The sequence below is a fragment of the Urocitellus parryii genome, chromosome 5, assembly GCF_045843805.1.
Source record: "Urocitellus parryii isolate mUroPar1 chromosome 5, mUroPar1.hap1, whole genome shotgun sequence".
Classification (NCBI taxonomy): Eukaryota; Metazoa; Chordata; class Mammalia; order Rodentia; family Sciuridae; genus Urocitellus; species Urocitellus parryii.
In genome coordinates, this window is record NC_135535.1 from 176,613,932 (window position 1) to 176,638,542 (window position 24,611).

The 24,611-nt window shown below is 42.6% G+C and overlaps 1 protein-coding gene and 2 pseudogenes across 2 annotated transcripts in view; 2 read left to right on the forward strand and 1 right to left on the reverse strand.

Annotated features, from left to right (window-relative positions):
• Positions 1 to 15,969: 15,969 nt before the first annotated feature.
• Positions 15,970 to 16,729, forward strand: LOC113188867 (CDP-diacylglycerol--inositol 3-phosphatidyltransferase-like; annotated as a pseudogene).
• A 305-nt stretch (positions 16,730 to 17,034) lies between these two features.
• Positions 17,035 to 17,648, forward strand: LOC113188850 (cell division control protein 42 homolog pseudogene; annotated as a pseudogene).
• Positions 17,649 to 20,459: 2,811 nt separating this feature from the next.
• Ide (insulin degrading enzyme) overlaps positions 20,460 to 24,611 on the reverse strand; it is a 93,914-nt gene continuing 89,762 nt past the window's right edge. For both annotated transcript variants that reach the window (XM_026397322.2, XM_026397321.2), the window contains exons 23-25: positions 23,616 to 23,688; positions 22,880 to 22,947; positions 20,460 to 22,267 (exon numbers count right to left, since the gene is read on the reverse strand). In XM_026397322.2, the coding sequence (XP_026253107.1) occupies positions 22,172 to 22,267; positions 22,880 to 22,947; positions 23,616 to 23,688 (237 nt within the window). In that variant the 3' untranslated portion in view covers positions 20,460 to 22,171. The remainder of the gene's footprint in view (positions 22,268 to 22,879; positions 22,948 to 23,615; positions 23,689 to 24,611) is intronic.

A 24,611-nucleotide genomic window follows, 5' to 3' on the forward strand; every position in this document is an offset into this window, starting at 1 on the left:
TTTGAACTCTAAAAACTGTGGGGGAGCTCAGTAGTCTACCAATAGTCTTCTCTAAAATCCCTTCTTTCTCTTCTCACACTGCACAGCAGATCACATAGTTTTCTCAGTCTCTGGGACTTCTCTCTTTATCTTCTTCCTTTCCTTGGCCAAGACCCCTTTTCTCCCTTAGAAGATGAATGCTTGTTTATAAAAGCACCCAGCATATGAGATGCCCCTAGGCCAACATACCCTATTCCTGGATCCAGGGGAACATAAATTCCTTATCCAGAAAACACATATGAGGTCTCTCAGCCTCTTGAGTGCCTACTTTCACCAAGTACGGGGTTAACCCAACACACAGTGTTGGAGGGACCTGGCCTTAATGTGGCAATCAAAGACGCTCCATTGATCACCACATTCAGACCCAATGCACTCAGGGCCCAATCTCTCCATTCACTTTATCTTCAGCTCTAAATCTCCCAACCTTAAGCTGCAGCTATAACTCTCAGTTCTGAGGTCACCCTCCTGACTCTCCACTCCCTCAGCTTTTCTAACCTATCTGTACATTCTCATGTTACCTGCTCCTACTCTGTCCCATGCAGTTACCTTCAGCTACAAATGATACCAAGTCTGAGTCCTTGCCCCCAATGTCATTCCAGTGAGGAATAACATTACTGGGTGGGGAGGGTGTTTGTGGCTTTGCTGGCAAAGGAGGGACACAGGAGACTCCTGTCCCAGCAGCTGTGTTTCTCACTTGTCAGGGGAAACCTTTTGATGAGGTGATGCAAGGGCTGCATTCCAGCTGGGCCCTGTGTCATTGGGAGTCAGGATTCATTTGTAGCCTTGAGCAACAGCCATTTCTTGGATCCCCAGCTGCCAGCCCTCTACTCCTATAGTCTGCAAACTAAAGGATGGGTGGCTGGGCCTGGGATGGGAAGAAGGATGATCCTGCTTTCTCCATGGTTAGGATGGGGGTGGGGGCGAGGAAAAGATGTCAGTTTTAGTGTAGACCCTGGTGGAAGAGCAGGAAGGGTTATGTCCAAAGCAAGGAGTGGACCCCTGTTATAGGAACAAATCTCTAGTGAAACTTAAGTGACTTTGTACCATCCCCAAAGTGCCTCAAAACTCTACAAGGCTTTTTTCTTCTTTTTTTTGTCTATCTTTATTTATTGTTATTATTTAAAATAATAACAACAACAATAATAATAACAACAAAATTGTAAGTTCTTAAGCACACACAAGTTACTTGAGATCTTAGGGATGTTCTTTTAGAATTTTTTTTTCCTTTTCTCTCCTTCCTTTCTTCTTTTTTTCTTCTTCTTCATAGAGGGTTTCTTTTCTTGAGGTCTAAGTAGGGGCTATCGAGTACCCTGAAACTGCATAATGGGGACAAGTATGTTCATCCCGCTGATAATTTGCAGACAATTTGGGACAGACTTAGAAATTCAGTCCTGATGAGTGACTCAAAGAGTACCCTGAAGGCTATGTTTTTGTTTTGTATTTCTTTTCTTTTCAGAAAAACACTGAAGATGGGTAATTCTGTGTCTATCTCTGAGAACCCACCACTTGGGTGCATAATAAATAATTGGAATTATTTTAAGACAGAGGACATAAAAGAAAGAAGTTGATTTTTTTCCCCCTGTAATACAGTTTGGCCTCAATACCACTTAGAGTGAAAAAATATGGCCTAAAAATGAAAATCTAAAATTTTGGGGGGGGGGAGGTATAGAGGATTTAATCTAAGGGTGATTTCCACTGAGCTACATCCCCAGCCCTTTTTAAAAAACATTTATTTTTTAGTTATAGGTGGACACAGTATCTTTCATTTTATTTTTATGTGATAGCTAAGGATCAAAACCAGTGCCTTACGCATTCTAGGCGAGCACTTTACCTCTGAGCCACAACCCCAGTCCCATCCCCAGCCTTTTCTATCTTTTATTTTGAGACTAGGTCTCACTAAGTGGCTTAGGCCCTCACTAAATTGCTAATGGCCTTGAATTTGTAATCCTCTAATCTCAGCCTTCTGAGTTGCTAGGTTTACAGGTGTGCATCACTGGGCCTGGCTAGAAATCTAAACTTTAACACAACATGGCCAGTTTGATTTATTCTGTTAAGCCCGAAGGAAAACAGACAGAAATCCCACATGTTCAAGCCCTCATGGCCTTATACCAAAACCCAAAGTCATGGGACTGTGCTAAGATCTGTTATGCTCAAATTCCCTTGAGCCTACTAGGGCGAACCAGATCCAATGGAGGATTTATTTCTAAGAGCTCTAAACAGGCCTCCAGCACCCACGGCTCAAATTGAAGAACCAGTAGCCTCCCTATAGGTTTTTAATGAAATCTCTGGACAAAGTTCTACAGGTTCATCTGTTCCCTCTTCTCCAATGACTTCTCCCTCCTTACCACCTGCATATCAGCCTCTTTTTTTTTTTAAGAGTTATTTTTTAACATTTATTTTTTTAGTTTTCGGCAGACACAACATCTTTGTTGGTAGGTGGTGCTGAGGATCGAACCCGGACCGCACGCATGCCAGGTGAGCACGCTACCACCTGAGCCACATCCCCAGCCCATATCAGCCTCTTTATCCTCCATTACCAGAGGACCCTAACCCAGCTGGTGTAACAAGTGGCACTTTTTATCATCCAACCACTTCTAAATCTTCTCATGTTTGTTTTGAGAGGTGGCAGATGGGGAATGGAATATATTGAGGGTACAAGTTCCTTTCTCCATGACTGACTTAACACAATGTAAACAAAAATTGGTAGCCTTTCAGAGGACCCTAACAGATTGACAGTTGAGTTTCAAGCCCTTGACTATCATGTGCAATGGAACACGAGCTGGCATGCAAGTAGTCTTTTCCATTTGCCGCAACCCCGCAGAAAAGACCTGTCTATGGGCAGCAGCATACACATAGGGTGAAGTCATGCTCACAATAATGAATGCCCTGTTGGGGAGGACACTGTCCCCAACCAAAATCCTAGTTAGAATTATCAAAACCTAAGCTGAGAACTTATGAAACTATTCTTCGCATTTAATAGAGGAAATGAGAAGATGTATATATAAGTTAATTATGAAAAGACCAGGGAAAAACCCCACAAGATAAAGATAAAAATCCTGCTTCATTTTAGGGATGCTTAACTGAAACCCTCCAGAAGTACACAAATCAGACTCACAAGAGACACAAATCTTTTTAGGGACTCAAGTAGCCAATCAGCCTCCATATTAGAGAAAAACTCCAGGAATAGGTGTTAGGACTCCCCTCAATCAACTTTTGAACTTAGCTTTCGGGATTTTCAACAAGGAGTAGGAAGAAGGACATATTAGGGACTGAAAGGGGTGGAAGCAGGCACAAGAACAAGTCCAATTACTTGCCCTCGAGTTAGATAGTAAGCCCCTGCCCCCTCAGGGTCACCCAAAGGCTCCCAATGAGAAAGGGGTAAAATCTTGAGACCTGGAAACTGCTACCTTTGCAAAGAGCCTTGGTTTTGGAGCAAGAACTGCCCTAAAGGGACCTACACCTCAGTTATGCCCTTTCTATAAAGACAGAAATCATTGGCACCATGATTGCTCCTTCCTCCAAAGGGAGAAGTCATCTGTCCCATTACGGCGGCCCTGGAAGACTGAGGATGCCCAAGTCTTTGCAAAGCCCCCTTTGATCACCTCAGAGGAGCCTCAGGTAACTCTTGACATGGCAGGGAAAGATATTAACTTCCTTTTAGATATGAGGACTCAGTTTTCCTCTCTGCTTGAACCTCCTGGACCCGTTTCTAATCGAACTGGCATGTAATTGGTATTGCCGGCACCCCAAAGCCAAAGGATTTACAGAGCCTTTAACTTGCAGGTTCAGAGAGCTAGTTTTTACTCAGCCTTTCCTGGTTCTCCAAGATCCTGCTCCTTTTCTGGGAAGAGATTTTCTAGCTTTTCTGGGTGCAAATCTTCACTTAGCACCAAGACATCCTCCCCCTTTCTTAGTTGCAACAAATGATAAAGGCGTACCTGAGGATGTTCTATCTCAAGTAGATCCTCAAGTCTAGGACTTTGAAATTCCAGGAAAAGCAGTTAATTCTCAGCCTGTTTCTATTTCCTTAAAGAACCCCAAAGTTAGCCAGGCACGTGGGTGTACGCCTGTAATCCCAGCAGCTCAGGAGGCTGAGGCAGGAGGATTGCAAGTTCAAAGCCAGCCTCAGCAACTTAGCAAGGTCGTAGGTAGCTTAATGAAACTCTAGTCTCAAAAAAAAAAAAAAAAAAAAAAAAAACAACCAAGGGCTGGGGCTGTAGCTAAAATTTTATCCCCAAAAATAATATCCTGTCAAACCAGGAAGCCCTTCAAGGACTTTGGTCTCTTGTTTCTTAAAATGTGGTCTTTTTTAAGAGCTGTGGCTGTGGCTCAGTGGTAGTGCACTTGCCTGGCATTTGTGAGACACTGGGTTCGATTCTCAGCACTGAATATAAATAAATAATGGTCTATCAACAACTAAAAAACATTTTTTAAAAATGTGGTCTTTTAGTTCATTGTCAGTCCCTATGTAATGCCCCATCCTTCTGTGATTAAATCAAATGGGGACTATCAATGGGTTCAATACTCATGGACAATTAATGAGGCTGTAGTTCAATCCATGCTGTAATTCCTAATCCACATACTATTTTTGCCTCAGAACCCAGCACATCTGCGTGGTTCATTGGTTTTTGTTTGTTTGTTGGTACTGGGGATTGAACTCAGGGACACTCAACCACTGAGCCACATCCCCAGTTCTATTTTGTATTTTATTTAGAGACAGGGTCTCACTGAGTTGCTTAGAGCCTCGCCATTTGCTGAGGCTGGCTTTGAACTCATGATCCTCTTGCCTCAGCCTCCGAGCTGCTGGGATTACAGGCACGCACAACAGTGTCCGGCTGATTCACTGTTTTTTTATCTTAAAGATGCTTTCTTCTGCATCCCATTACATCCTGAGTCTCAATACCTGTTTGCTTTGGATACCTTGGCAACTGCCCAGTATACCTGGGCACTGCTCCCTAAGGGTTTAGAGATAGCTCCCACTTGTTTGGAAATGTGTTAGCAAAGGAATTAGGATCTTCAACTCTTGAAACAGGGACTCTGCTCCAGTATGTAGATGATCTCCTTATCCGCAGTCCTAATAAACAAGACTCTGATAACAACACTTACCTTCCAGGGAGTTGCTGGATATTAAGTGTCTCCACAAAAGGATATTGAGTGTCTCCCAACAAAGGGTAAAATGTTTAGGCCACATCCTAAGTCCAAGGAAACAAACTCTCACCCCTGAGAGAAAAGAAGCCTTTATTTTTATTTATTTATTTATTTTTTTAGTTGTAGTTGAACACAACACCTTTATTTCACTTATTTATTTTTATGTGGTGCTGAGGATCAAACACAGGGTCTCACATGTGTGAGGTGAGCACTCTACCACTAAGCCACAATCCCAGCCCCCCCCCCCCAAAAAAAAAGCCTTTTTAAAGATAGGAACACTGCAGACAAAAGAGCAACTTAGAACCTTTCCTAGGCATGGCTAAGTTTTCCAGAATTTAGATTCCCAGCTGTGGGCTTATAGCTAAGCCACCCTACAAAGCCTCACAAGGGCCTGAGCATGAGCCCTGAGACTGGATGGCTATTCAAAAACTCTGGGTCTGGGGCTGGGGATGTGGCTCAAGCGGTAGCACTCGCCTGGCATGCGTGCGGCCCGGGTTCGATCCTCAGCATCACATACAAACAAAGATGTTGTGTCCACCAATAACTAAAAAATAAATATTAAAATTCTAAAAAAAAAAAAAAAACACTCCGGGTTGCTGCTGCCCACCGGTGCCCTGAGAATTCCTGATCCTGATAAACCATTTACCCTATGATGGCAGAACGACAGGGTGTGGTACTGAGAGTCGTTATTCAAAGAATGGGGTACATCCCATGACCTGTGGCTTACTTTTCTAAACAGCTGGATTCAGTGTCACGCAGATGGCCTGGATGCCTGTGAGATGGGGCCACTACTGCACTCCTAGTAAAAGAAGCTAACAATTAACCATAGGATACGCACTAGAGGTCCTGACCCTCCAACAGGTTCAGAGTGTTCTTGACATTAGGGATATCAGTGGCTCACTGGAGGACAGTTATATAAAAATCACTGGAGAATGGTTATCTAAAAATCCAGCCCTCCTATTAGAATCCCTAGAGATTACTCTCAAGGTCTGCCAAACTCTAAATCTAGCAACTCTCCTGTTCACTCTAGGAGAAGGGGACAATTTGCTTCACTCTTTTTTTTTTTTTTTTTTTTGCTGGGGACTGAACTCAGGGATGCTTTCCACTGAGTGACATCCCCAGCACTTAGGACAGGATCTCACAAGTTGCTTAGGTCTTCACTAAGTTGCTGAGGTTGTTTAGAACCTGCAAGCCTCCTGAGTCACTGGGATTACAGGTATGTACCACCACACCTGGCAGTTTGCCTCCCTCTTGTGTGGAAGCTGTAGAGTCGATCTACCTTAAAGAACTGTTCACAGATGGAAGCAGCTACATGAGCAAGGGGACTTGAAAAGCAGGCTACACAGCTGTTAACCTTCAGGGAACTGCAGAAGCAAAGCTGCTTACTCCAAACACCTCAGCTGAGAAAGGTTGAAATAATGGCCCCCACCTGAGTTTTACAATTGGGAAAAGATAAACAAAATTCATATCCATATATAAATATGAATTCTAGATATACTTTCTGAATTCTTCATATTCTCATGCTGAAGAAAGGGGAACTTTCTGGAAAGAAAGGGGACTTTTTTTTTTTTTTTGGTACTAGGGATTGAACTCAGGGGCACTCAACCACCGAGCCACATCCCCAGCCCTATTTTGTATTTTATTTAGAGACAGGGTCTCACTGAGTTGCTTAGCACCTTCCTTTTGCTGAGGCCGGTTTTGAACTCGCAATCCTCCTGCCTCAGCCTCCCAAATCACTGGGATTACAGGCATGAGCCACTGCACCCGGCAGGAAAGGGACTTTCAACAGGAAAAAAATTCCCTGATCAAACATGGATCTGAAATCCTCTCTCTTTTGGAAGCCGTAAGGTTACCTACCCGAGAAGCAGTCATGCACTGCAAAAGACATTGAAAAGGCAATTCCCCCGTAGACCAGGGAAATGCACCCACAGATCCAAGTGCGAGATGAGCAGTCCTTTGAAATGTTTCAGAAATGGCTCTAATTCCTCTACCCGCAAATGTAAAGACTAGCTTATGGTACACAGAAACCAAAAGGGAATGGGCAAGTCAGAGGGGATGTAAACTAGCAGAAAATGCATGGTGAGCTAGAGAAAGAGATTATAAGGTTTGATTACTAAGGCTGACCAATGGAATATTATCAAAGGAATCCATGGTTCAGTCATTTGAGGACAGAGGCACTGAGCACCTTGGTTATCCGTGCCTTCAGAGGAAAAGGCCTCGAGACTCCATACAAGAGGTCACAAGAGCTTGCCCCCGTGCCTTCATAATAAGCCAAGGGAGGGAACTGAGCCACTGCCTTTTACTAACTCAATACAACAGTGGGACACTTTCCCTGGGAAAGATTGCAATCAGACTTCACCCAAATGTCCCCATGTCCAGAATATAAATATCTTATTTAAAAAACTTTTTTTTTTTTTAGCTACCTTTATTTTATTTATTTTTAAGTGGTACTGAGGATTGAACCCAGGACCTCACACATACTAGGCAAGCGCTGACTACCGCTGAACCACAGTTCCAGCCCCAATATCTTTGTTTTTGCTGACATATTTTCTGGGTGGATAGAAGTGTACCCAACCCAATTGAAAAGTCCCAAGAAGTCATTAAAGCCTTATTAAAAGAAATTATTCTTACCTTTGTATTTCTAGGTCACTTCAAAGTGACAACAGACCTTTCTTTGTCTCAAAGGTAACCCAGGAGGTCTCATGAGCTTTGGAAATCACTATCTTTACACCCCAGGCACCCTCAATCAGGAGGAAAAGTAGAGAGAGCTAATCTACATATCAGAACCACCCTCGGGCTGGGGATGTGGCTCAAGCTGTAGTGTGCTCTCCTGGCATGCGTGCGGCCCAGGTTTGATCCTCAGCACCACATACAAACAAAGATGTTGTGCCCTCCGAAAACTAAAAAATAAAAAGATTTAAAAAAAAATAAAAAAATTTAAAAAAATAAATTAATTAAAAAAAAGAACCACCTTGGCAAAACTATGCCAAGAGACTTCAGAGCCCGGTTACATTTACTACTTATTGCTCTGTCAAGAATCAGGATTGCTCCTAAAAAAAACTCTCTAATAAAATGAGCTCTTATGAAATGCTTTACAGAAGACCTTTCCAGACCTCAGATCCCTAGAATGCAAGAAATTATTAAATATGTAATTAATTTGAGCCAAGTACTAAAGGCCTTATTAGAATATGCCAGCAAGATTTTCCTGGCTCCTGGTGATTCAACCCGTATATCAAAAGTTTGACCTGGTGACAAAGTCCAACTCAAGACCTAGAAAAGGGACTCACCTTTAGATCAGCTCCTTCTAAAATGGAAGGGTCTTTTCAAAGTCCTTCTGAGCACCCTGACAGCTGTCAAACTAAAGGACCAAATATCATGGACCTGTTTATCAAGAATTAATTCTGTCCTTCTTGAGGTTTTGCAGGACCACGCATCACCCCAGAGACGAACAAAAAAAGGACTCCTATTCATGTGAGCCACCAGAAGATCTATGGATTCTGTTCAAAAGAAATAAGAAACCTGTTTAAGCTAAGTTAATCTCATTCCTTTTGCTCTTTCTCTGTCATATCCTCCTTTGCATGACCCTCGGGCTACTCCAGAGAAGTGCATATGCCAAGGGTAATTACCATGTGGCTCACCTTACTGCTCATCTCCATGTTTGTGTCTCCTTTCCTGGCTCAACACTGGCAAAATAATTTTCTTTATATGTTAACTCAAGATGTGCTAGAAGGTAATAACCTCACTTCTGAATGTTGGATTTGCCATCGCCAACTCACCCAGGGGGGGAAATCCAAGCCAATATTAGAAGGTATTTGGGCAAATGAGACTGATATAATTCATAATCTACCTTACCGAGCTAATGCCACCTATCCAAACCCGACGATTAAAATTGCCATCCCCACAAAGACCCCAACATGGACTTTTCAACCCTCCACCTTGACCTGGTGGACTAATATAGCTGGATCTAATTTTAGCCACTCTAGAAATCCCAGGTGTGGGTTTTCAAAATCAACGTCCATTCACATATTTAGGAAACCGTCTAAGGCCTTCTTCTCTTGTGATAAAACCATAGATTCCTGTTGTAACAAGACTGGGTGTTATTCGGTCAAATTGCCCCACCATTCCTCAAAACCATCATTATACAATGCTACAGGTTTTTCCAACTGTACCTGTGTCCCTCCCACTCTTGGCTGTGAGAACACATGGAAGATTCACGACCACTGGAAACAGTGGGTTGACAGTCTACACCAGTCAATCAGCAGAAGAGGCCTCCTTGGCCTCCTTGAAAACACTCATCTGTCGCCCTTAAGCGAATGGACTAGCGACCCTTCTCTGATTCCTAAAGATAAGATAGATGCTAGTCTTGAGCCTGGGCTTCTGTGTTTACCCAGAGGCATGTTCTTCATGACGCAAACACAAAGTCATTTAGGGACATATGAAGGATATGCTGTACAATGTATAGATTGGAAAGAGATGACTGGGACATGGGGAGTAGGGTATGTCGTCTCTCCAGCAGATAAAATACAAGTTTTCACCAATGACCCTCAAGGCGCTGTTTCTACATTACACAGGCACAGGACCAAAAGAGGTCCAGGCCTACTTATAGCTGGGGTAGTAACCCTAATTGGATCTCTTATTGGATTAGCAGGAGGAATAACTTATAATGCAGTAACTCTCAAAAACATTGCAGCAACCATGGGGGAAATTGCCATAGAAACCGGACAGGATTTTAAACTGCTGGCAAAATCTCTGGATTCACTAGCACAAATGGTGATAGAAAACAGGCTGGCTCTGGATTATTTGCTGGCCCAGGAAGGTGGAGTTTGTGCTCTGGCAAATACCTCTTGTTGTTTTTATGTCAATGTATCAGGACAAATAGAAACTAGTGCTGAAAAAATTTTACAAAAAGCTGTTTGGCTTAAAAATGTTTATCCAGGTAATACCAAGGATATATGGGAAACTGTTAGCTCTTACTTACCTAACTTCACTTGGTTATTCCCACTATTGGGACCCCTGGTAACTATATTTCTGCTCCTATTATTCGGCCCTTGTCTTTTTAATCTCCTAATAAAGTTTGTGTCTTCCAGATTACAGCAAATACATGTTAAGACGATGACAAAGCAAGGATTCGAACCCATTTCAACAACTGAGACTAAACACAGTAAATCAGGCAGGAAAACTTGAGTCCCCTGGGTAGGTAGGGACAACGACCCATATCAGCCTGAAGCAGATACAGAAGACGGAACTACCCCCTTCTGCACCCCTTAAGAAAAAGGGATCTAAGTCTGGGGGTGGAGAATAATAAAGGGATATAAAATATAGATTCTCAAAGAAAACACCCAAGAGCCATCAGGATGCAGAAAGACAAGTTGTAAATTTCTAGCAATATGGCCTGGGCCTATACCCTTGTGAATGAAGAAAATATAGGAGCGCAGGAAAAACTGGTGAAAATTGTGTGGCTCTACCTGGCTCCACCTCCAGCCCAGCCCCTAACTACTGCCCTTCTGTAAATACTGGACCCTAACCCAAGGCAGAGCTTCTCACTCTCAAGACACCCTGCATGCTCACTTGAATATGTATCTGCTTCCCAAATAAACCTCTGTCTATGCCTTTTTCTGGGTCTTGCTGAAATTCTTTTCTGTCATGCCAAGAACCCCAGTGGTCCTGAATTCCTCCTTCCCTCTGGGAACTCCTCAGACTCTTCTCCAGAGACATCTCTTCTCCCCGTGACACACCTGCTTCATTAAATCTAATACACACACACACACACACAAAAACAAACAAAAACCCAAAACTTGGATTTTTCTGGCTACTGTGGCACACGTTTATAATCCCAGCAACTTGGGAGACTGAGGTAGAAGGATTATAAATTTGAGAACAGCCTTAGCACTTGAATGAGAGCCTCAGCAACTTAGTGAGACCCTGTCTCAAAATAAAAAATAAAAACAATCTGGGGATATAGCTGCTCAGTGGTGGAACATCCTGGGGTTCAATCTCTAGTACAAAAAAAATGGATTCACCCGTTTCCTTGGGTCTTTATTTCCTTATAAAGGCTCTTATGTTGTATGAAGCTTATACAAAATAAGTTTGTATGCTTTTCTTTTGTTAATTTGTCCTTTATTATAGGGGCTTTGGATGAAAAAAGTTGTTTTAGCTCACACTCAACAAAGAACTTTGACATCAAATGTGTGTGGGTTTCCCCACACACTCCAAGAAATTCTGCAGTGAACACCAGCTGGGTGCAATTCAATTCTCAAGCATCAGATCCTACAAATTAAGGGCTCAGTCCCACAAGTCTGCCCCCCACTCAGTTCAGATGCCAATCACACGTAGTAGGTTACCACCTGTACTTCTGACCAACAGGCTATAAACTGCACCCCTCTTGGGTTTAATTTGCTGGGATGGCTCACAGAACTCAGGGAAACAATTACATTTACTTGCTTATGATGAAGGATATTACATAGGATACAGACGAACAGCTAGATGAAGGGATCCACAGGGCTAAGTAGAGTGGGAGTGGGGAAGGGGCACAGAGTTTCCATGCCCTCTTTGGGTATGCCATCCTCTCAGCATCTCCATGTGTTCAGCTATCCAGAAGCTCTCAGAAGCCTGTCCTTCGGGGTTTTACAGAGGCTTCATTATATGTGTATGATGGATTATATAATCGACCATTGATGATCAGCTCAACCATTTGGGTGTGAGGTAATGGCTACATATCTGATATCCAAACCATATATCTGAATATCCAAACCATAACACAGGGATTGAACCCAGGGGCATTTAATCACTGAGCCACATTCCCAGCTCTTTTTATTTTTTATTTTCAGACAGGGTCTCATCAAATTGCTTACAGTCTTGCTAAATTTCTGAGTCTGGCCTTGAACTTGCAATTCTCCTGAGTTCTCTGAGTTGCTGGGATCCCAGGTGTGTACCACCATGCCCAGCTTCTTCCAAATTTCTAAAAAGATCCCAGGTGCTCTCTATTACTCCAGGGGCCATAGGAAGGAGAGCTTCACTGGATTTAAGGTCTTAGCAGGCTAGGATGTGTGGATCTGGATTAATCTCCACATGCTGGGTGATCCTGCAGGCAGTGGTGATAATTAAGCCTAGAAAAGTGGAAACAACAGTGGGTGGGGGGAAAGGAGCACAGACTGTGAGATGACTGGTCTTCTACTGTCCAAAATAGGCAAAGGTTGGGAGGGTCAATTAAGATGGTGCATGTGAAAAGGTGAAAAGCAACTGCCTGATTGGGGCAAATGCTCCCCCAACTCACCAGGGTCTCCCTGTGGCTCTTGTTGTCCTCCCTACTGGAATCCATGTGGAGAAGCCTGAGGCAGTTTGCTTACTACCTTCCAGCAGCTGTTTTGAGTCCCCGCCTGGCCAACACCCACACCATGATGTCAGGATCCACAGAGCTCCTGGTTCTCTATCTTTTGTTTTTTTCCCCTCTGTCTTTAGCTGTTCACTTTCATTGGAGCCAATTTTTTTTTTTTTTTCCTGAATCTTGGGCCTGCCTATCTTTCAGGCTGGCCCAGAGCAAAATGGCACACAGAAACATATTCCTTGAATGCAGGTGGCAATCCTCCTAGTCACCCCCTTTCAGTTCTTGTTGCTGTCATGGGTAAAGGCTGAGGGCCCAGCATGGGGTTACCAGGTGAAGAGAGTCAAGGAGTTAGATGTTGGGGGCAGAAGGACATGCTGGGGGGGCTAGGCTGGGAGTAGGGGTCCACGCATGTGGGCTACAGAAAGCAATGGCAGGCAGGTTGGCTTTTCTGCTTCCCTTCTGCCCTGACTGCTTGGTCTCCTCAGGCAGCTGATGTCAAAGTAAAAGAAGGGTAGGTGAGAAGGGCAGGCTTACTAGCACCCCTCTTTGGGTAGAGAGGGAAAGTGTAAGGATCTGTGGGGTGTGGGCAAGGTCAAACCTGTGGATGCCAGGCTTAACTGAACCCAGCCTATCCTCTGGGTTGTCTGGTGCTAGAGTATCAGGTAGATAGCTATTACCTCATCACATTTTCTATTTACCAAAAATACCCAAGTATTGAATGGGTTGTAACCCATGTCCAACATGATAATCATTATTGTGGGGTCCAGGTGGTTGGGGAGTGGCTCCCTAGACTGACTCACTAGAATTCCTCACCCTGGCTTGGCAGGTGGCCATGTTTTGGTCTAGTATATGCCTCTGCGTCGGGTCCACAGCTACTATTTGTTGAGGCATTTCACATTAGTGGAAATTTGAGAGGAAATGTTGTACCTTGTGTGCAGGACTTGCTCCTTCAGCTGAGATAAAGTAGTCCTGTTAAATGGGTGACAATCTGTGACCATGATGTACAGAATAACACCCAGGCTCCAGATGTCCACTGCAGGGCTGTTATATTCTTAACCCTGGGAAGATTTCTGGGGCAGCGTACCAGAGAGTTCCTCAGATCCTGTCCAGCTTCTGCCCAGGCTGAAGTCAATAGTCTGATGTCTCCTCTGGCATCCATGAGGATGCTCTCCAGCTTCAGATCCCAGTGCACGATGCCCTTCTTGTGGTAGCAGCTCATGGCACGTATAATCTCTCCCCACTCTCTGAGTTCCTCTTCCTGCATGCTACCAGCCTCCAGGATGTAGTGCTGCAGATGTCATCCACCTGCATGCTCCATCACACAGGTAGATATTTTCAAAGGTGTCAATAACTTGAAACAGCTGAATCACATTTGGGTATTCCAAGGTCTCCAATATAACCAGTTTGAATATAATGCAAGGGAAGTTCTGCTTTATTTTGGGCAGAATTTTCACAGCCACCTAAGTTTCTGTGAGGAGATGGTAGGCCAATTTCACCTGGACAAAGTTGCCCTGCCTGATGTCTTTCAGGACCCTATAATGGTCCATGAGGGTGTCCTTTTAGGAAGAACTGACTGAGAGGCCCTATCATAACCTTACCACTCAGATCCTAAGCAGCAGTACTAAGGATGCTAGCTAAAACAAAACAAAACAAAAACTCAAAATTGAAAACCAAAATAGGGCTCGGGTTGTATGTACTTCAGTGGTAGAGTGCTTGCCTTGCATGCGTGAGGTTCTGGGTTCGATCCTCGGCACCACATAAAATAAATAAATTAATAAAAATAAAGATATTTTGTCCATCTACAACTAAAAAAAGTTAACAGAACAAAACAAAACATCCAGGTGTGGTGATGCTTGCCTATAATTTCTACTACTTAGGAGCCAAGACAGGAAGATCACAAGTTCAAAGCCAATTTAATGAGGCCCTAAGCAACTCAGTGAGACCCTATCTCAAAAAATAAAAAGAACTGGAGATGTGGCTCAATTGTTAAGTACCCCTGGGTTCAGTCTCTGGTAATAAAAACAAAAACTAAAATCAAACAACAAAACCTAACAACCCCAAAACAAACAACAAGAAACAAAACCCCAAGTCCAAAAACTAATATCAAAAGACCAAAACCAGAACCACCAAACAAGGCAGCTATGCATGAGTCCAACAGGTAACCCACAAAGAGCTCCCCCTGAGCTTATGAACAAAAAATCAGCTGCAGCCAGGACCTTGTATAGGTGATGTTTGAAATTCTCTGATTCCTTCTGAGCAAGAAATGGCTTAAGTCATAGCTGGGCATGAGCCACAGTGGTCACCTCACTTTGGCCTGCAGGACATTTTCCACTTTAATAATAAGAAAGGAGTCCAGTAGTTTTAGGCTTCAGTGGTTTATGGAAATTGATATTTACTTGATTAGAAATTAAAATTTGTAAGATACTTAAAAAAAAAGAAAAGAAAAGAAAAAACTGCCCTTCTTGTTTCACGAATAAATCAATGGACTTGGAAGCTATTATAGGAAATCACATGGATCAATAAGACCTGTAGTCTAAAGATCTGAATGGAGGTTTGAATAAAAAAAAAAAAAAGGTACTGAAAACTATAAAGGAATCTGATGGTGAAAGAGAGGAAGACAGCCCTAAATCATAACTTGGGGTTGCTCTTGACCTCCATATCATCCATCCCTAAGCACAATGCTGTCTGTGTGGGCTGAACAAATGTCCTAGGCTGAAAACAGAGGAATGGAGCCAGATGGCCAGCATGAGTAGAAGTACTGATGGGGTCAGAGACCAGAGACTGGACATCTGCCTAACCCGCAGCTGGAGATGTGGCAAGAAGATGTAAAGATTAACCGTAAAGGAGAGAGATTTTTTTATTTTCTTCCCTTTCAAGGCCAGGAAATACACCTTTCTGAGGTTCAGGTTAGTGACAATACTTACAATCTGAAATATGGATGTTTCTTTCTTTCTTTTTTTTTTTTTTTTTTTGAGAGAGAGAGAGAGAGAGAGTTTTTTAAATATTTATTTTTTAGTTTTCGGTGGACACAACATCTTTTGTTTGTATGTGGTGCCGAGGATCCAACCCGGGCCGTACACATGCCAGACGAGCGCGCTACCACTTGAGCCACATCCCCAGCCCTGAAATATGGACGTTTCTATTTTACAAAAGTGATCTATTTCTAGGAGTGTGAAATTGGTTCGTCTTCCATTCTCCAATCTGGAAGCAGAGCACAGCTGGAGCAGCAGGGATTGATGCTGGGTGGGGTGGACCTGCCGGGAGGGAGGAGGTGAGATGCTGCCCAACAGAAGGGTGTGTTGAGCATGGCCCATGTGCCCAGAGCACATCTGGTTGGCCCATGTTCCTGCCAGCTGCGAGCTTTAATATCTGGGGCTGGGCACCAGGGGCGTGGCCATGGTGCCAGACTGAAGAGTGAGGCTGTTTGAAATTCTCTAACTGGTTCCTTCTGAGCAAGGAACAGCTTAAGACATAGCTGGGACAGTGTTGGCACCTTCCAAGTGGGCCCAGTACAGCAAAGGGACCACTATGATGCCAAGCGAAAATACCTTCTTTTGGTGCCTAACCTTATCTGTAATGTCCGGATTGCCTTCGCCATCACTGCTTTCTAAAAGTCATGCCCTCCTGCCTGCTCAGTCTCCTCCTTCTACCTGCTCAGCAGACTTCTGGAAGCTTTTGTTGTTGTTGTTGTTCTAATTAGTTATACTGACAGCAGAATGCATTCTGGACACTTTTGATGGACTCGCTGCTAGAGCCCTTTATCAAGGAGCCTGGTTTGGGGCCATGTTGGACGTGCTGCTCCACCATGTGTCTGTTGGTCAACCTGACCCTGCTGTACCCTTGAGCTACCCTTTTCTTCCAGCTCAGCATGAGTTTGGAGGTGGCCAGTCACTGGATGCACCACTGCAGTTCTGTGATTGGAGGCAGTGAGAGTCACAAGATGATGGACCTGTTAGGGAATCCAGTGCTTTGGATCTATATATTTCCAGGCCTGCTCTGTTCACCCTCTGTGCTGCAAATGAGCTCTTTTACTGCCTCCTGTACCTATTCAATTTCTCTGAAGGACGATGAGTTGGCTCCAGCTCTGTGGGGCTTTTCTGAATGGGCCTCTGGGTCACTGCCCCATTCACCTTGGTCAAGTCCCTAATCAGCATTATCCACCTGATCACAGCTGCTAACATTGCTGCCCTGGACCCAGCAAACTGTGCCAAGAAATGACCCTGGCACCTCCTGGTATCCCCACCTGACCTGGGCATCTTATTGCACACAGGGTCCCCCTCTGTTCTCTTCCTCCTCTCCTATGAGGTCCATCCTCATGTCTTCCTAATGTGTCCTCCAACGGGCTGGGATGGGGGTCAGCCTCTCTTTGGTGATATCACAATCTCTGTAATCCTGAGAACCAGGTCCACCCTTGTTATGCTTGATGACCTGGCCTACAAATCAGAAAGGATGGAACACCCCGGTGGAGAAACTGAGGTCATCAAATTTGAAATATTTAAAGTGGATACAAAACTATTTCCACAATGCAGACAATTAAATGCGTTGTTGTGGGCGATGGCGCTGTTGGTAAAACATGCCTCCTGATATCCTACACAACGAACAAATTTCCATCCGTATGTACCAACTGTTTTTGACAACTATGCAGTCACAGTTATGATTGGTGGAGAGCCATATACTCTTGGACTTTTTGATACTGCAGGGCAAGAGGATTATGACAGATTACAACTGCTGAGTTATCCACAAACAGATGTATTTCTAGTCTGTTTTTAAGTGGTTTCTCCGTCCTCATTTGAAAATGTGAAAGAAAAGTGGGTGCCACTGTTCAAAGACTCCTTTCTTGCTTGTTGGGACCCAAATTGATCTCAGAGATGACCCATCTACTACTGAGAAATTTGCCAAGAACAAACAGAAGCCTATCACTCCAGAGACTGCTGAAAAGCTGGCCCGTGATCTGAAGGCTGTCAAGTATGTGGAGTGTTCTGCACTCACACAGAAAGGCCTAAAGAATGTGTTCGATGAAGCAATATTAGCTGCCCTGGAGCCTCCAGAACCAAAGAAGAGCAGAGCCGCAGGTGTGTGCTGCTATGAACATCTCTTCAGAGCCCTTTCTGCACAGTTGGTGTCGGCATCACACTAAAAGCATTGTTTAAATCAAACTAAAGGGCTGGGGATGTGGCTCAAGCGGTAGTGCGCTCGCCTGGCATGCGTGCGGCCCAGGTTCGATCCTCAGCACCACATACCAACAAAGATGTTGTGTCTGTCGAGAACTAAAAAAAAATAAATATTAAAAAAAAATAAATCAAACTAAAGATTAAAAATTAAAATTTGTTTCTGCAATAATGACAAATGCTCTGCAACTACAAACATGCACTCATGAGACAAGGCCCATAGGTATGCTTCCCCACTCGCCATACTAGTTAACTTTGAGTAATTGCGTATTGTCAGAAAGTGATCCGTACTAGTTTTTGTTGTTTAAAAAGAAAAAAAAAACACTTTTTTGGGGGGTTTAAAAGCAAGGCATGTTTGTGATGACTTTGTAACAGACTAATTTGTTGAAGCCATTCCCTGGTTCCAACCTGGAGAGTAATGAGTAATCTGGGACACTTTTGCACCCCCCCCCCAGCCTTTTTTGGTGTAGGGGGAGTGTGTGTGGGGGTTTATTTTTTAGTCTTTTTTTTTTTTTAAATTAACTGATGGACAGCCATTAGGAGAGGAGGACAAATTGATTCCACATTCCACTTCCTAGATCTAATTTAGAAAAATGTGTTCCCCACCTAGTGCTCTTAGGAAGGAGTATAGTAAATGCCTCGTTTAATAATATACTCCTTTTTGAAAGTTGCCTTTTCTCTCCACCCTTGAGTAGATCCAGTATTTGATGAAATTCATGAAAATGGGTGGCAGCTGTCTTGCCCTCCTCTTTTCTAAGACGCACTCCTATATGTGACTGTGACTTTCAAGGAAATTTGTTTGCCGTTTTTTTTTTTTTTTTTTTGGGAGGGAGGAGTTCATTTCTAACTTCTTTCATTGATAAATGAAGAATAGTATTGCACCTTTTGAAATACACCAGATGAATTTAGTTTGTAATTAAAAAACAATTTTTTTCCCGTCAGTCATTGTTTTGTATACTTAGCATAGATTTGCAACTCACTGTGTGGTGGTCCTAGAACCCAGTTGAAGACCTGGCACACAGAAGAACTTCGAGGGGTGGTGCTAGAAGACAGATGCATGCAGGATGATTGGCATCCTTTCAGGTTTGAGGATGTGGGCCTGCTTCATGAAGAAGCTGGTGGTGGATGGGGTGGGAGAACATTTACCTACAAGGGGACTGACCAGTTGGGAATCCCCTTATTTCTGTTATTCGTATGAGGCCCCCCTAGCCCAGTGATATTCTTTAATGAAAATCATGGCTTGAGTCTTGTGGAGAGTCTTCATAAGTGTTAATAGGGATTATTTTTTTCAGCTTATTTGGTTGCAATTTCCAGTTTTTAAAAATGTTTAATCTTTTTCCACTTTCCCCAAATCCTAAAACTTGTAGATTCATTAGTGTTGAACCAATGCTTTTTTCTGTCTCAGTTCTTTGTATATGCATTCTTTTCAGATGTATTAAACAAACAAAAACCCTTAAAAAAAAAAAAAAGGATGCTCAAGAGGCCCCACCCTTAAGCCAGTGCTCCTGGGTGCCGGGCGACCTGAGGATTGGGCGTCCCCATGCACCCTATTGGCTCAGCCCTGGCTTCTGGCTGGCCTGGGACTTTAGGGACACTTGAGTGAGAGAGATGGTCCTGGGGCTAGGTTTCCCAAAAGACATGTCAGTCAGACCTCTGCCCCTGGCCAGAGGAAGCCCCACACCATGCTCAGGAGGGAAGGGGCCATCTAGATCCTTCCATGGCAATCTCCTCTGTCGGTCTACCCAGGCCCTGGAAGCCCTGATAATAAAGACTAGAGCTTTCTCTTCTGGACTTGGCTTCCTTTGAGACATTTTGGATCAAGCCGAGAAGTAAAGGGAGACGGGAGAAAAAAGGAAGATCTACCTGAATGCTTTCTCCCAGTTTGCTGCTGGCTCCTTCCTGTCATTTCACAACAGAGAGAAGCCCTTCCTGCCACCCAAGCTCATGCCACATCTTTTCAGCCCACTTTCTTTATGTCCATGACTGTCTGCTTTTATATTTGCTATCCCCCCTACAGTGTAAACTCCATGAGGGCAAAGACTTTTCTTTCTTGTTCCTTTATGTCTAAAATGAACATTAACCTTGACACATAGTAGTTGATTAATAAATATTCTGGGGGAAAAAAGAGAGTGGGAAATTGAGTCATTTATTTCAGCAAATTATTGTTTCCCAGATATACTTTATATATGAATTAACTGCTTTCCACATTAGGAATAATGAAAGCAAGGAATCTTGTCAAATTGGGATGTTGAAAGATAGGCTGAGGATTGGTTTAGGATTTAGTTCACTAAAACTTATAGAAATAATACAAATGCAAACTCCAGAGTTTTAATTCAGCCAATTTATTGTAAACAGGAAAACCCTAGGACTCTATCATACTGGCTGTGTCACATGCTCTTTCACATCAACTAGTCAAAAACAAGACTTAAAAAGTCCCCAGTAACTAATAACTTAATGTGTTTCACAAATCTCATCTGCTAAACACAGATTAAATAGAAGTATTTGGGGTAGTCTGTTATTGCTCATGGACTGCAGCTGGGATCCATTTAAATGAATCCATTAGTATGCCTGAGTGACCCAACAGTAGCTCTAGATCCCATTTGGAAACCAGAAAGTGCTAGAGCACACTAAACAAGTGCAGGTTCATGGAAGACTACAAGGAATTGCTTTCAGATCTCTTCAGGTGCCTTTCCTCATACAAATGACACTTGTAAATTTTATTCATTTTTGTTTTTAAAGAGCTAAAAGTTACTCAATAGCACATAATTTTCCACAGAAAAGGTAGGTGGATTTTCATTTACTTTTACAGTGATGGATTTAAACACTCAGGACAAATTTTAGATTCATCTTGTATATATTTGTAGTTTGATGAAAAGCTGCATAGTCTATAAATGCATGAGACCAGAAGGAAGTGATAACTTCATACACCTTCTGATGGACCAAGACAGCTTCACACAAGGAGGCTCTTGAAGTTAGATAAAAAGACAGTTACAGCACCACATTGACCTGACAATAGAAAGGGAGCCCTGCTTTTGAAAGCAGTCTCCTAGGTTGTGACTAGTTATCATTCTTGCCCCAAATTGAGATAATTTGGAAAATGGAAAAACCTAAGATGTGAAAAGACATGACTCCACAGAAAGAAGTCCTGGCAAATCAAGTCATAAGGGGAGGTTACATTTCATTTGAAAATGCCATTCTTTGCCTGAGTTAGTGGACAACAGGACCACTTACTATTACTAGTGCCTGTATGTGGAAATATATTCACAATTTCTCTTGAAGCAAGTTTTAATAATAGTAAATATTTCAAAACAGCTGTTAAATCTATAATAACAATTTCACCTAAAATAGTATCTCATGAAAAAAATATTTTTAAAAGTCCACTCCAGTCATCTGTATGTATGTTTATATTTATATATTAAAAAAAATAACACTTAAGGCAAGATCAGACTGGTATCAACGAGGGATTTAATCTTATGGAACTCACTACTTAAGAATGCATATGTCCAAATAGGTGGCTTTGTATTTGCTGCCTTTTAAATTCATAAAGGGGCAAAATATTGTGGTTCACACACTGACTGCAATTTCACTGTAGTAAAAAGTTAAGGGTGGTAACAATAGCTGATGTTGGAAAAGCATGTCACACACTCAGTAGAATCTGAAGTTGACTCCATTTGTACTTGTTAAGTAAATACAGCAACATGTTGATGAGAAATGGTAAAACTGACAGAACACTGCAAACCAACTATGAACAAGAATGGCAATATAATTCAATCAAAAACAAACCACAGTAATCCTGAGAAATTCAGTTTGGGACAAAATTGATGTAGGGTAAATCTGTATTTCTAGCACTGTAAATAAGTAGGGTATTCTAGATTTTTCCAGCATTTTGCTAGTTGGAATAAAAAACATGTTCAAATTTTATAAAAAGATTAAAACCATGCCTTATATAACCAGCAATTTCACTAATAAAAGAAAATGACTTTGCTTTGTGCATTATCTGCCAAATGTCATGTTCTCCATTGATTTACATGAAACCATCAAGTAGAAAGCAAATTTGAAGATCAATTTTTAAAAAGGTAATACCTTTTTAAATGTTTTAAAGCCTTCTATGCCAACCTAGGAGGCTTTTACAAAAAAGCTAACTTTTATTTTCTTCAGACAAGTGACTATTTTACAGAATAGGGAAGAAAGATTCTATAGGAATATCATTCATCATTTTAAGCAGTTATATAAGGGAAATTTCTCTTAGTAATGAAAAGAAAAATGTAAAATATTTGAGGCATGTATTTTAAAAATATTCTACATCTCTAAGACTGTAATTTAATTACTTTGGATTTTTAATATTTCTACATAATGACATATGATAACTTCTTTTTGTCTGTGTCTCTGATAATGAACCAGAAACTATTAAAGTGGCCAAGACTGTTTTCCTAGGCTCTGGAAGACTCAGGAATACATCCTCTTTTACTTTCCCAGCAGTGAATGGGAATCTTCAGAGTTTTGCAGCCATGAAGTTAATATGTGGTTTCACAAGGGGAAATAGTGGCAAACCACGCTTGAACTCAGTCATGTTCTGAATCACTTCAGGCTGCAAAGAAAAAAAAAGTTTCCTTTTAGTGTGTTTAATTTAAAAATAGACTGAAGAGGACACCAATTTTTCTTCAGGGAAAGAAAGTACACCATATAAGGGGATACTCCATAGATTGCTATCTGTTGATCTTTTTTAGATCAGTAGGGGCAAGGGGTCATAGATTGGTTTATGCAAACCTATGGTGAGTGTCACTAGTGGGATTCTGGGCCAGCAGGCAGACTCCTGGCTTTCAAATGGGCATACAAAGGCTGGCTCATCAGGGGCTGGGCACCAAGGCTTCAGCAGAGCAGCACAAGCTGGTATGCCCATCTAGCAAGGGCCTGCTCATATTGTCACTTGCCACAGAGGCACTGTGGAAAAGACTAAGAGGTCTCACTCTAATATTCTGGGGATACATGTGGCCAGAGATGACTCAATGCAAAGTGCTACAACTGTTCAAACAAGAAGCAAAGGAAGACAAGGGCAGAACTTAAGTAATCAGACAGTGTAGGGGGAACTAAAGTAGAAGCTCAAACTCCTGGTGACTTGAAACCTCTAGGTCTTATGTGTCCTGATGAACAAGCTTTTTCTAAGTCCTCTGACAGTACAAGCTAACATAATGTTTCTTACTTGTGGCAAGGCTGGTGCTTGTGACAAATTTATATCATTTTGACAGGGGAACTCTCCAACAACAGGACCTATAAGAAAATGAAAGGTTTAATGCTTTGCTATACTCATACTTGCATACAAGAGCAAATCTGGAAAAAAAAAAAAATCCAAGCCAGATCCAATCAGGTCTAACTCATGTGCATCTCAGATTCTCTCAGGCTGCCTGCTCCCAAGTAATTGATTGCTTGTCCTGCCTTTTGAGTGTCCTCAATGATGGTTAATGATGTTACTGAGGTCATAAAACCTTGGCTGCAGCAGCAGCTTAGTGCTCAAGTTTGATTTAACAGGATGGATCTCCACACACCCAGAAGGATGCAGTAAAACCCAGAAGGTCAGGGGGGTTAATGGCTAAATAGTAAGAGGAGGAGACAAGTAGGTAAATTGCTGAATCTTGCTTCCCACACATAGTGATACCATAAAGCCTCTTTGGAGTCAGCCCACTGGCATCAGCTGTGTTTTCCTGTGAATCTGTGGCTACCCTGGCACTGTCACCTGGTACTGTTTTTTTTTTTCCTTCACAGCTTCATTTCCCCTTCCCTCTTATTTTTGCTTCCATAGAGCAGACTCTATTTCCCCTTATCTGTCTACATTCTAATGCTCTATAAGTCATATGGCTATGGCAATGGATAGCCATCATATGATTCAACATGAGCCTAAAACACAGACTTAAAAAAAAAAGTCAATATTTAATACTTACAAGAATCCATTTCCCTGGCAAGAACGTGAACGGATACCTTATGTCTCCTTGGGGCATCTACTGCTAACATTTCCTAGGCAGAAAGAAGAGCAAGGTCACCATTTTTCAAAGGGGTACAAACTGTGATGAAGGGCTGCTGGGTATGGTGAACCACACTTATAATTGTAGCAACTTCAGGAGGCTGAGACAGGAGGATCACAAGTTCAAGGCCAGCTTGGGCATTTCAGCAGGACCCCATCTCAATATTAAAAATAAAAGGGGGTCAAAATGCCAGGCTTGGTGACTCCTGCCTAGAATCCTAGCAACTTGGGAGGCTGAAACAGGGGGATAGCAAGTTCAGCAACTTAGTGAGGCCCTGCCTCAAAATAAAAAAGGCTGGGGTTGTAGATTAGTGAATGCCCCTGTTCAATCCCTAGCCCCTCCAGCATCCTACCTCCAAGACAGGGTGCGGATGTGGTGGGGGAATTGTGATAAGGTAGGAGGAGATATCTGATGCCTTAGCCAGATGTGATGTTTCACAGACTAGAGAGATCACTGGGCAAGCCAAATTCACCCAACAGTTATTTATGGAGCAGTTATTATAAGTCTGGTCCCGTGTGGCTACAAAGGAAGGCCTGATGATGTTTCACTGCAAGCCTGACCATGGTTGCCCCTGTCCTCTGTTGACAGGATGGCCCAGATGACCCCCATAGGCCTGTTCTGACCTCTCCAGCTTTTTTTAGGGTCTTAGCCCAGGCCTGCCTCCAGTAATATGTAAAACCTCATCTAAGAATGTCTTTCTTTTCTTTTCTCTTTTTGCAGTCTGGGGACCAAACCCAGGACCTTGCATATGGTAGGCACTGAGGCACACCCCAGCCCTAAGAAACACTTTTTCTTAGATGCCTCTGTTAATGTCTTGTAGAATACCAGCTGGAGCACAACTAGGGAAACACTACTCTAGATTCAGCTTAAGCAAGTTACATTAGAACATCATCTTTTGTGAACAACTGTAACTAA